We start from the raw sequence: 13,565 nt of genomic DNA, 5'->3' as shown, positions 1-13,565 counted from the left end.
ATGGAGAAAAAGATATAGGTATAATTTGGCACACATTAATAACTTCATCGGATATTTGCCATTATAATGAACGAGGGAGTACTGAAATATTTCCTATTTGTCTCACTTTCTGAGATGTGGCAAGATGTTTACTCCCAAAAGAGCATTTAAAACACACTGTATTATAAAGGCCTGCAGAGTACATTGCTTGAATCTTAGAAACAGGTTCATGCCTGTTTGTACAACACTGAAAAGTAAGTACAAATATGCCAAAAATCTTACTACCTAACGGGGCCTCATTTGCCATGTGCAGTCTTTTAAAGTAGTTCATTTCAGTTGAGTTTTTCTTAGAGTTTGGCTTAATTACTAAAGCATGAATTAAAATGACAACAAAACCCTGGTTATAAGTGCCCTGATGGTGGGAGATGTCTTTCTTTCAGGCATATCTTAGCGTCTGGTCTAATGCACCATTAAGTCTCTCAAGCAATTCTTTAAGCTGTTATATTTCACTTTAAAAAATTATATAGAAAAAAATTCAGAGAACAAGGATTTTTAAAACAGGATATATAAAAATGTTGAAAAAATTAGTGACAGAGAGAGAGAGAGACTACTCTATGTCGGACAATGTATCCTTAATAAAAAGGAATTAAGACTCTCAAGAGTTCACGGTCTACAGATAAAATAGACTTATAAAGAGAGCTGTTAAGTCTAGGTCATGATGTGTAGATGGCAAGGGCAGGGATTGGGGGACACCTTAAAGAAGGGTGTGGCCAACTATACCTGGAGGGGTCAGTGTTAACCTCATAGACCTAGAGCCGGGTCTTTAAGGATGAGTTCCTAGCAGACAGGGAATGGAAATCCTTATGATTTTGTATGTTGGTTGTTATGAGAAGCAAGAGTGTCCTGGTGGGGAATTTCAGGGGTATAGATGAAAAGATTTGGAAGAAGGAAAGGGTAGGCATTGAGCTTGCTACTAGATGTGGTGAATGTTCTATAGAATGGGAAAGAGGAAAATGGGTTGGATCAGGAAGGAAGTGAAGCTATGGAGGGGAACGAAAGTCAGGGAACAGGTTGGGTGATGGAACTCAAAGTCTTGATGAAGTCAAAAAGCAAGTGAAAGTGGAGGAGAGAGTGAGTTCAAGTGTCCTCAGGTGTTCTTAGAGAGGTGGATAAAATGAGGACTCTGACTGTGAAGAGATTTGGGGTCTGACCCTGAGCATATATTACTAAAAGGGCCCTGCTCTGTGATCTCTTCCCCTCCTTTGTGCCCTCTTTCCTTGGACAATATCATCCACACTTGCTCTCACTTGCTGTTGACCAGCCAATTTCTCACATCTCAATAGACCAGTTATTCAACAGCTTAGAATCTTCCTCTTTAGCCACATCTATAAATCTCATCATCTATAAAACCTTTTAAAATCAACCTCCCCAGGAAAGATTTAAATATTCTTTCTTTAGTACCTAATGTGGGCCCTTCCAGAATATTACCACTTATCACCCTTTATATTCATGAGTTTACATGGCTTATATCTTAAATAATAAGCCACTTGAGGCCAAAGATTGGGTCTTTATATTTTTTTGTAAGCCTATTATCTGGCACTCCTATGTGCTAAATATTTGTGGAAGGAAGAAAAGAAGGAAGGTTGGGGTAAGGGAATTGAAATTAAGGAAAGGAAGGAATTTGAAGCTAAAGAATTGTGTTTTTCCATATGAGCACTGTAAGTCACATAGGATTGTAGAAAAAGCTGAAGAAAGAATGCCATTAAGTAAACCTGTGGGTAAATGAGGAGGATGGTAGTGATAATGGGGATGTGGGTTGATAATAACAGGGAGAGATCAGGGCAAGACAGTGAGTGCAGGCTTCCGTGAAGTCGACATTTAGAGTAATGTTTAGTGATATTTGTGAAGGAATATCATAGGGCACAGGGAATGGGTTGGGAGAGGACTTGGTTAAATCAAGATCTGCAGGAAACTCTTGACTTTTGATATTGTTTCTGTGTGGGAAATATTTGAATGAGAAGTGACACCTGGAATCTCATTATTGAGTATCCTTTGGATCAGGGCTTCTGGGGAGATCCTCAGGAGAATAAATACTAGTAGCAATAACCATAATATTTATTGAATGCTTGATAAATTTATCATTTATCATTCTCACAGTAACCCAGTGAGTATGTGTTCTCTTCCCCATGTTATGGATGAGAAAATTTAGGCTTAGAGGAGTTATGTACCATTCCCAATTCTCATGTTATTCCAAAGTGGGCCACTTACTATAACCAAGGCAGCACATGCTAGAACAGTCTAGTCCCCTAGTCACCAGGACTGTGGTGTGAACTTCCAAAACTCTGCCAGTTGAAATTAGCTCCCCGAGTTACCCAGTACCGGCCGCCACTTGTGCAGTCCTGGAAGTTCAATCAAACCTATACTGCCACATTGGGAAGCTAACAAGTTATACTGCTGCCTTCTGAAACTGGGGGCTTTGATTAATGACAAAAGTAGGTTAAAATACCTAAAGTAAAATAGTTAAATAGGTAAAATACATTAAGAAGGAGGAAGAAGAGAGAAAATATCAGGTTAGGAAGAATAATACTACTTAAAATTCTCTGAGAATTGATTTCAGTCTTTTAGACAATGTATATGCTTTCAGCCTGAGTTAAGATGGTGAGTGAAGGAGGAAGACACGGATAACAAGAATTTATGTTTTGTTTACTGGAAAAAATAAACCCACGGGATTATGCAACAGGGGCTATCAGATTGTTAAAAATTCTGGTGACACAGGGTGTCCTAATTCTAGTGGTTCTTGGGGTTGGATTCTCTTGCTTCTGCGAGAGAGTCTTTTCTTCTCTGCCAGCTGGTGAGGGCTCTCAGTGGCCCTCTCGGGGTGTTCTCTTCCCAGTAATGAGGAGAAGACTTGCTGCCACAGCCAGCGGAAGACCCAGCCAAAGTTTAGACAGGATAAAGCTCTTACATTGGAGGGAGAGTCTTCCCTCACTGGCTGACTTGATGAGTTTGAGGAGATATCTGTAGTGCTTGTCCTTTGGCTTATCATCTGCCAAGAAAGTGAATGTCAAGTTAGATACATATAACCTGGACAATAGTGGTGTCAGTATTTACCCCTTCATGAAACTCAAGTCCTTTTACCAAAAATAGCTGCCCTGTAAGTGCAAAGTTTAAATATTCAGTAATTTTAAACAGGTTCCCCCCCACCATGGGTTTTAGCCAGTTTCTTTGCTTTTCTACTCTCTTCTCTCCCTCAGTGCTCCTCATTATTTTCCCTTCAGCTCTGCCCTGACTCCTTTCCTTGCAGTTATCTTCTCCCCATTTCTGGCCACGTCACCTGCCAGGGGCCTCAGCCCTGCCTCATAGCAGGGAGTAGCATTCCTTGAGTTCCAACCTTGTCTCCACCAGACCCATTCCGTGCTCTCCTGTGAAGCCTCTCTTAGTGCTCACCTCAGCAAGTTCATGTTCCCGAAGCCTTAGAGGAATCTGTGGAAACTGGGTAACATCTTCATTTTCTGGTGATTTGAAATTGGGCAAGTCTTGATAAAAATTCTGTTCTTGATGGCTGACTTTACCCATATCTGGAGGGGAACTGCTGGATGGCTGGAGATCTTCTTCCTGAGCAGATTCATGGGAAACAGAATCATCATCTTCATCATCATTCTGATTTTCAAGAAATTCCTCAAGCTTTTGCACAAGACCATCCAGTTTGCTGAGAGTCAAATGTGTCTTTGTATCTAGATATTTGTCCATCCACTGATTGTCTCCATTTAGATCCCAATTAGCTATCGAGTCTGAGTTGTTAGAGTCCACATCAACGTCCCAGGCTAGAGCGATGCTTAGTTTGCAAAACTGCTGTGGGTTGTCCTGAATTTGGTCTCGTCTCCCCATGGGTCTCCCTATATTTTCAGTCCGCCATGTCCTTTGGATAGGAGGGAAGAAGGAGTCTGAAATACCCTCGGAGGGCTTGTCCTCACAGGGGGCTGTGTCCTCATAGAACAAGGTATCCTCGCAGGGGAAGTAGCCCACTGAGAGGCTCAGGTTGGATTCGGAGCTGCAGTTCTCTATGTCAGTAGAGTCGCTGTTGGAGGATGAGTATGCCATGGAGTTCAAAGACTCAAATCTTACAGCCTAGGTCTCCTTTAGCTCAGGAAGCCTCTAAAGAGAGAGAGAGAAAAAAAGGTGGGGTGGGGAGAAAGAGGAGGAAAATCATGGTACTTAAGCAATAACATGATCTCTTCTTTTTCTATTCAGAACTATCCCATTCGGATAGTTCATTCTATTTTTGTAATCTTCAATGAAAGGCAGATGAAGCAGCCATCCCCCTTTAAAATCCTTTAAAACAGGATTTTATCATTTAGTAATCCTCTCTGCTAAGCATGTCCACCTGATGTCTCTCATCATCTGTCTCGCAACAGTTGAATTTATATCATAAAAGAAACAAGATGATTGCATAAAATTAGAAAAATACAGAAAAAATGAAAATAAATACTACTAGGACCCTACTATCCAGAGATAATAGCCATCATAAAAACATTCCCTATAATCTTTTCTTTTTGTTTATACATAATACACATTCACATATACATAAATATGTGGATGTGTCACAATAGTTGTTAAAATTGAGATTGTCATATTTTATGACATAACCATACCATAAACATATATGGCTGTTCTGTAATTTTTAACTGCTTTCTTGTTAATGACCTTGGGTTATTGTTGTTTTAATAAATAGCTGTAGTAAATTCCTTGTCCAACAATCTTTAACTGTCTTTCTCATTGTCTTCCTATAAGAAGGATTAAGGGGTCAAATATCACAAACATATTAAAGACTCCCAATAGTTGATACCATACTGCTTTCCAGAAAGATTATAGCCATTTAGGTGCCCGTCCTCCCATGGTCTGACGCCACTTTTGAAGTCCAGCTTTTTCTGTTGTGCTCCAGCAGGTAGGGGAGTAGAAGAAATACACAAACGCAGTTGTCAACTCTGTCATATCCTGCTCTGGTGGCTTCCCACATAAAAGAGGCACTGCCAACCCCTGAGGCATAAACTGGGAGTATTGGAGATCCTTCAGATCCTGAGTCTCCAACTGTCAGAAGTCTGGGTTCTGGGACTGTTGGTTACTATGGCAACACAAGGACCCACGTTATAGCCAGAAATGTGGACTGAAAGATAGAGAAATAAGATAGAAAGCCACAGGATTGATCCCTTGCTTCCAAAATATTCCATATCCATATCATCCCAGGCTGAAGGATCCCTCTTGAGGACAGAAGGACAATATGATGGTGGTTACTTCCCGCTTCTCATATGGGCTTCCAAGATGATTCCTGTCCTTAGGGAGTTTGGAGCCTATTTGGAGAGATGGACATAAACATCTATTATAGGACGAGGTGGTAAGTGCAACAAGAGAATTTATAATATAATGTCATGGGAGAACAAAAGACAGGCGCTTCATGTAGCCAAAGTTAGGATTGGGGTGGAGGTATCAGGAAAGGCCTTGTATTCGTTTCCTAGGGCTGCTGTAACAAATTTCTACAAATTGGGTGGCTTAAAACAACAGAAATGTATTCTCTCACCATTCAGGAGGCTAGAGGTCCAAAATCAAGTTGTCAACAGAATTGGCAGGGAGACTCTGAGGGAAGGTCTGTTCCATGCCTCTCCTTCCTAGCCCTGGTGGTTGCAGTAATCCCTGGCGTTCTTTAGCTGTGGCTGCCTCGCTCCAGTCTCTCCCCAGGGCTTCACGTGGCCTTCTTTCCTGTATGTCTTCGCTGTGTCTCTGAGTCTGAATCGTCCTCTTCTTTCTCTTATAAACATACCAGTCTTGAATTTAGGGCCTTCCCTAATCCAGTATAACCTGATCTGAAATTAGCTGTTTACATCTGCAAACACCCTATTTCTAAATAAGACCACATTCTGCCATTCTGGATAGACTTGGATCTTGGGGGTGGGGCAGGGTGGGGGGGGGGACACTATTCAACCCAGTTACAGGTGTCTTGAAGAAGATTACCTCTGATCAGAGTATTTACAGAGGAGTGGAAGTCAGCCAGGAGAAGGGCAGGGAGTAGGCGGAGGGGAGAGGGTCTTTCTGGCAGAGTTCACTGCAGGAGCAAGGACATCCAGGTGAGAAACAGCCTAGTTTGTGGGGAGATCAGATGGCTCATGATGAGGTTAAGTTTGCTTTGCTGAGGTCATGGAAGGCCTGCTGCCTCTGTTATGTAGCTTGGATTTTATCCCCTAAAGCCAGAGAAGAATTTGAGGTACTTGGATGGTGGTATTCATTCATCAGGCATTCTTCCAGGGAGTTCATAGTATACTGAAGTAATTGTCATGATTTATAAAACAAACTAAACAAAACTTCCAGTAAACTTGGCAGTATAAATGTCATTGGTGGGCTATGGTGAGAATAGAATCAGTACATTTGTGGGCCAGGAGCCAGATAGCACTGGGGTGAGTAATGAATGGGAGGAGAGGATGTGGAAACGATGAGTATAGACTATATTTTAGAAGTGCCTGAGTGAGAAAGTGGGGAGGGGGAAACAGAGTCAAGGGTTGATTTCTGCCCCCATCCCCCCAAATAAAAAAGAACTAAGGAATCAATACAGAGAGGGGTTCAAAAATATAAGAGTGAAGGGTTTTTTTTGGAGATATTAAGAGTGGGATCTCTGGCATTGGCAGAGGGATTGGTTGTAATAAAATGTCATCCTTGAACTTAGAAGGAAAAGAGTGAAGATGGATGTGAAAAAAGTTTGGGGGTGTGCATTGCTGAGGACTTCCATTTTCTTCTGTCCAGTATCCCTGTGAGAATCGTGCGTTATGTCTAAAGATTAAGCCCGCGCATTTTACATTAGTTGTATTAAACTGAATCTCTCTTCTCTCTTTGTACCCTTGTTTCCAAGTATCTGTCTTGACAGCCCCTTCAAAACTTGCGGTATCTTGGTCCTTCTAACACTGGAGCCTTGCTTTCCCCTGTGTTTTTCGTCCTCTTGTTGGGCCTCTCTGATACCCACCAGGACCTCCCGTGCCGTGGTCACTCCTGCTGGTAGTTACTAGCTCCATCCATCCAGGGATTATGTCCCCTCCTCTGCCTCTCTGAATCCCAGTTTCTCCCAAGCTGCCCGTGACCACTGCCATTAACTCCTCCCTTCCTTGCTGCATCATGAACTTATTTGGGTATTGATCAGATCATAGCTCCCCATGGATTCATTCTGGTCACTTGACTTCACTGCTGCAGTGTCCTGAGTGAGCACTTCTAAGTGAAGTTGGTAAACCTTTCATTACTTGTTTACAAATGTGACTGCTAAGGGAAAATGTGGGTCATGTAGGATTGAAGGCTGTTGGTTGCACAGAAAAACAAGACCAAAAATCCTCTTTAAGAACAAAATCCTCTTGGCAAATGTAGTTACAGTCCTATAACTTCTCATGCCTTGGTTCCTTTATCCGATCTGATCTGAACTGTTGGATTCCATTTCTAGGCCTTGTTCACTGATTATCAGGAAGGCAGTTAGGGTAGCCTCTCAGAGTCACCTAGGGATAGAGTGCATGCATACTTTGGAAAAGTATACTCTAAGACTGACATAGCATAGATGTGCTTTAGGTCACTTTTTAAAAATTTCAAATAGCATTAAAAGAAACCATAATTTTTACATTTATCACAAAAGAAGCATGGGATTAAGACATGTATATACACACACAGGAAAGAAAAAGAAAAAATGCCAAGAAACACTGGTCTGACCTAAAAGAACCTTAACTTATTGGATTCAAACGATGTCTTAAGATCTTTTACAAATATTATTCTCTGGACAGAGAGTGAGTTTCCATTTAACAAGATTACATTTAGAGTTTTCCATGACTCATCTTAGGCTCTTTGCTGTTGTACTTGTTTCAGCTTCTATGTTCTATTAAATGAGACCATTTGGGACTTAGTATTAGGAGCTTTGGTGGCATGCATGATAATATGAAATGGGCAGGGTTGAGATTGGGGAGAAACAGTTTCTATACCCCAACAGAGGTAATCTGGCAAGTGGCCCCAGGCTGCTGACAACTTCCATGAGTGAGTGTGGACCTGGATTAATCCCTGGAAGTGTAAAAGTCAGGAGCAGTAAAAGTCAGGAGCAGCATGCTCGCTAACATTTAATGAGCACTTACTATATGTCACGTCCTGTTTGAAGCATATGTGTTAGCTCATTTAATCCTCACAGTAACCCAATGAAGTATGTGCTATTATTTGCCCCATTTTACAGTTGAAGAACTAAGACATGCAAAGTTATAGAACATCCCATATTGCCAGAGCATAAGCAGTGGACTGTGTATTCAAACCCAGGTAGGCTGGCCCCAGAGCCTGTGCTCTTAACCTCTACACTCTCGGGAGGCCGATCCCCGATCCCTTCCCTGGAGGATCCCTGTGAGTGTTGAGCCAGTCCAAGGTCAAACCCGTACTCTGGTTCCTTGAAAGAAGCTCCTTTAACTGGAAGAGCATGTTCTGAGAAATGTTCAAAGGTGTGCTTTATACACAGGACTGACCTGAAACAATGGCATCCACATTTGGGACTAGCTACAGCGAGATTTAAAAGAAGTATTCAAGTTCTTCTTTGTTATGGTGAGATCTTGATCACTGTGTGTTTTGTCTTCTCATGAAAACTCTGCCTCCCAGGATCCTGGGAACTAGAACAAAATTCCTAAATGGTGTTCTTTCCATGCATCTGGAGTGGAGGTGGGGAAAACTGTACGTTGTACCATTATCCATGGAAATGGAATGCTTTGAAACTAAATATAAATATTTTAAAAGGTAAAAATGAACTTTCAGCCTAAACTACTAAAGTTTAGAGTGATACTGAAGATAAAAGAGCTTCAAAGGGGAGCAGCCTCAGAAAAAACTTGACATTTTATTTATTTTTATTTTTACTATTTCTCCATAATATATTTGTATCTTTTTATACATATATTTTTTCATTTTAAATATTCAGCTCAGGTGGTGAAAACCCCCGAAACTCACCTTCTCTCTCACCCCAGGAAAATAAAAAGGATAATCATTGTTAATAGTTTGATATATAGTGATTCATTCAGATTTTTTTTTCTAAAGCATCGTAGAAATAGCAGTGACAGTCGTCATGTTCAGGGTGCCATGCTGACTCTAAAAGATAACTTAGCTTTCACCTCTAATAACAAATCAGGGTGTTAATTTCTTGCTCAGGGCCTTGGTTTGACTCACTGGTCTAGCTTCTCTTGGATGCCTTATTTTTTCTCAGTAGTATAAATTGGCCCAACATTATCTTTTTCCTTGAAGAAAGATCACTTATAATAATGCCTGTTGAGGTTTTAAAAATATGTTGTGAATATACATTGTCTTAGGCTTGAAGCCAGTAATGATAACTTCTAAAATTAGTCCTAAAATTCATTTACTTGATTTGAAATAGGAAGTTTTTATTTAGACATTAGGCCACTTATTTTTTTCAATTTTTTGAAATTATGGAGGTATTTAAGAATACAAAAAAAAAAAAAGTTACGAACGCTTTGACATGATGCACTGAGGATACATCGTTTCTGAGGTATTCTTGCCAAAATGCACAATTTCAGCTTACTCATGAGAAATTATCAGACAAACTCCAATTGAAGGATATTTGACAAAATGATCAATATTCTTCAAAAGTGTCAAGGCCATGAAAGAACTGTCATAGACTATAGAAGAAGGAAAAATAACAACTAAATGCAACTTGGGATCCTAACAATAGGCTCCTAAAATACAAAAAGGACACTAGTGGGGAAATTTGAGTCAGGTCTTTATTTTAGTTGGTAGTATAGTCGAAAGTTAATTTCCCAGTCTGGTCATGATCATTGAACTATGCCTATGGAAAGTGTTAACTTTAGGGGAAGGGGAACAAGGGATATATGGATGCTCTGTATTGTGTTTGCAACTTCTCTGTAAGTGTATGGTTAGTTCAAAATAAAATGTTAAAATAAGAATGCATAAAATTGCAGAAAATGATTTAACAATTACCCATTTACTTAAAACTCAGTTTGGGCAAATCTTAACATTTTGCCATATTGACTCATGATTTGTTTTAAAGAAATAAAACATGGATAAGACTTGAGCCCCCTTGTATTCCTTCCCGGATCCCCTTCTTTCCCTTCTCCTTTCACCCCATGACCACGATCTTGAATTTGATGTTTGTTTATCCCATGCATGTTTTAACATGCTGTTTTGCATAATATATTATTTTGCTTTGGGAACAAAAACTGGTGTAAATAGAATCATATGATATTACAGGTAATTCCCTTTGGGAAAAAGAGAAAGTCCCCTTATTACCGTAGCTTGTTTTGTTTTATAAGAATTATTGTGACAAGAACAATCTCCAAACCAAATCCTCAGCTGACATTTTTAGTGTTTATTTTGGGAGTGAGAGGGTGGGGAGAGGGTGAGTACAATTTCCTATACTCTATTTATATGCTCTATCATTACATTCCCAAACAGACAAAACCTTATCTAAGTTCTTATACTTAAAAGGAAGTGAAAACAGTATTTGGGTAGAAGCAAAGTTAAGTGTATCCAGCTTCTACCAGACAGACACCAGGTACTCTTTGACATACTTGGACATTTAATTTTAATTTTTTTTTTATTTTTTACTTTGTGGTTTTGTTTTTTTGTCATTTAATTTTCACAGTTCTCTGAGTTGTCTATTTTTATCCTGACCTTAACTTGCGCAGTTCAGAGACCACAGATCTGCCTCCCAAATCCAGAGGCTCTCCAGAGCTATGCTGCTGCTGTTGGGAACTGACATCAGCTGATTTGTTAACACATCATGGGTTGATATGGTCAGTCTACAGGGATGGCAGATGAGAGTTAACAGTTCTCCTCCCCTACAACTTCATCTCTGGTGTTGCCGTGAAAGCAACCAAAATCCACCACATATACAAGCATCAAATGGTGAGCAGACACAAATACTTCCATACAGGTTTCTTCTGTAAGCTCCAGAACTGTGCTATCCAATAGGGTTGCCACTAGCCACATGTGGCTATTTAATTTTACATTTAAATAAAATAAAATAAAATAAAAAATTCAGCTTCTGAATCACATTAGCCACATGTCACATGCAACTAGTGGCTCCCAGATAGGGCAGGGCAGACATAAAACATTTCCATCATGGCAGAAATGACTTTTGGAAAGAGCTGCTCTGGAAGATCCTGTGCTCTGTCTCCTTGTGCATTTGGATAGCACCATGAATGAAAGAAAGCCTCATTAGAGGCAGATGTGACAACATTCTGGCATTGGGATTCAGCTTTCATTGTTGTCTGAATCAGGTGACAAAAATTTCCTCCAAAGTAACTAGAAACAGGTCTGGTAGGAACCTTCAGCTAAGAGCACAGTTCTGAAAGGTTTAAAAACTGGACTGGCTAGATTTTTATATTCAGTTCATGCAAGAGTGGGAATGTCTGTAGAATACTTATGGTCCGTCTTGAACAACACTTTACCAGTGAAAAATTATTTGTGAAAACCATTATGCTAAATAACAACCCTCTGGTGTTGATTAGAGATTAAGATAGTTCCTTGGTTTTTTGTTTGTGTGAGCTTTTGATTAGTCTTTCAATTTTTAACACCAAGGTTTAAGTTAAAAATAATGATCACCTTTTTTTTTTTTTTTGAGTTTTCATGGAATGTTTAATGAGACAATGTGGTGAACCTTGAGCATCAATCTAAATCTGCCAGAACAGCAGACTGATTTTATAACACTTCCAGTAAACTTCAAATATATTTCAAACAACCAAACATATCAAAGTTTTTATAGTTTTATTAATCCTCTTGTGAAAAATCTGCACAGATCAAGTCATTGAAGAATCTTTACTCCTTCTTTTTGCCAGCACCAACATGGGCCTTTGCAGTCCCCCTGACTTTCTTCATTCTGTTCTTGCGTTCCTTTCACTGTTTTCTGGAGGTCTTTTTCTTCTCATACAGACCATGTCTTGCAAATCTGTGTTTGGGTTCATTTTTCTTTGCATAATCCAAGGAATCATAAATCATGCCAAAGCCAGTTGTCTTGCCATCACCAAAATGGGTTCTGAATCCAAATACAAAGATGACATCTGGTGTAGTCTTGTACATTTTGGCTAGTTTTTCCCGAATTTCTGTCTTAGGAACTGTTGCCTTTCCAGGGTGGAGAACATCGATGACAATTTGTTTCTGCTGAAGTTGTTGGTTGGTCATGAATTTTCTGGTCCGGATGGTTACTGTGTCATTCATGATGGCAGGTAATCCTCAAGCAGCCAGAGACAAAAAGAGCAATGATCACCTTTCATTACAGCTTCCCATGTTAAAGTATTTTAAGTTGCAGATGTATCACAGCTTATGTATAGATTGATCCATTCAATTTTTGTAACACCCTTTCCAGTAGACATAAAAGTATTATCTTCATTTTATGCTTGATTGAACTCCCCAAGGTCCTGTGGCCAGGTTTTGCATGATGAAGAAGTTAGTCTGTTCTCCATTTCTTAAATGAGAGCTACATGCAAATCACTTGTACAGTTGTCAAACATGTAAGCATATAGATTTTCCTGTTTTATGCTCTACTGTCAAGGCTCATACATACTGTTATGTATATATCAAGTCTGATAGTGCCTTGTGCAACACCAAATATGGGGAGTCTAGCTCTCTCCCAGCGCTTGGTTAGATTATTTCTGTAGTTTTCAAATTATTAATTCAATAACTGTGTATCGAGTACCTGCAAATTTCCAGGCCTTGCAGCCTGCTGCTGCTAGCAGGAGCAAATCCTTTTTGTTTCATCTATAAAATAGAGATAATGATGTCTACCTTTAGAGTTTTTGTAATGATTAGGAATTATATATGTAAGTTGCTCAGTAAATGGTTTATTTTCGTTCCATACTTGAGGAAATTGAAACTCCTGCCCCTATTTTTCATTAGCACTGCCCCTTTATTTTACTTTGATATTTCAAACATTGACTGGATTCCAACCTTGACTGTGTATGTAATTCACGAGTGCATGATTTGTGTGTTATCTGACAGTCTACCCCAACTGTACGGGGGCCTCCATGAGAGTAGGCAGATCCGAGTTGTCCTAGGTAGTGTCTTCATCAGCCAGCACGGTGCCTGTTTTAATTTCCTAGGGCTGCTGTAACAAAGTACCACAAACTGGGGTGGCTTCAAACAATCATTTATCATCTCACAGTTCTGAGGCTATAAGTCCAAAATCAAAGTGACAGCAGAGCCATGCTTCAACTGAAGTCTATAGGGAAGAATCTGTTCCATGCTTCTTTTAGCCTCTGGTGATTTTCTGTAGCCAAAAAGCCTCTTCTTATAAGGACTCCAGTCATACTGGATTATGACTCACCCTAATCTAGTATGATTTCAACAAATAACATCTTCAAAGATCCTGTTTCAAAATAGGGCCTCATTTGCAGGACTGGGGGTTAGAACTTCAACATTTTTTGGAGGGGTGGGGGGTGAGGTGATACACAATTCAATCCACAACATTGCCTAACCACTGAACTTCTCTGAGGTTCTGTCAGTCATAGTTAGGAAACTACCAGCGCTTGTATTCTTTCCCATGATATCATTTGTGTGAGAGCCACACTGAAGAC

At 39.9% G+C, this 13,565-nt stretch overlaps 3 protein-coding genes across 6 annotated transcripts in view; 1 reads left to right on the top strand and 2 right to left on the bottom strand.

Moving 5' to 3' along the window:
* Positions 1 to 13,565, top strand: part of PPFIBP1 (PPFIA binding protein 1) — a 207,306-nt gene that overhangs the window by 93,810 nt on the left and 99,931 nt on the right. The window lies entirely within an intron of this gene.
* Positions 2,726 to 4,080, bottom strand: C8H12orf71 (chromosome 8 C12orf71 homolog). Its single transcript, XM_037847484.1, has 2 exons — positions 3,547 to 4,080; positions 2,726 to 3,025 (listed from the first exon to the last, which is right to left on the bottom strand). The coding sequence occupies exons 1-2, from the start codon at positions 4,078 to 4,080 to the stop codon at positions 2,726 to 2,728; spliced, it is 834 nt and encodes a 277-aa protein (XP_037703412.1).
* On the bottom strand, positions 11,799 to 12,210 carry LOC119541655 (40S ribosomal protein S24-like). Its single transcript, XM_037845743.1, has one exon. The coding sequence runs from the start codon at positions 12,208 to 12,210 to the stop codon at positions 11,890 to 11,892; it is 321 nt and encodes a 106-aa protein (XP_037701671.1). The 3' UTR covers positions 11,799 to 11,889.

Source organism: Choloepus didactylus, chromosome 8 (genome assembly GCF_015220235.1).
Source record: "Choloepus didactylus isolate mChoDid1 chromosome 8, mChoDid1.pri, whole genome shotgun sequence".
Lineage (NCBI taxonomy): Eukaryota > Metazoa > Chordata > Mammalia > Pilosa > Megalonychidae > Choloepus > Choloepus didactylus.
The sequence above is the reverse complement of the archived record's forward strand: the minus strand, read 5'-3'. Positions and strand labels throughout refer to the sequence as shown.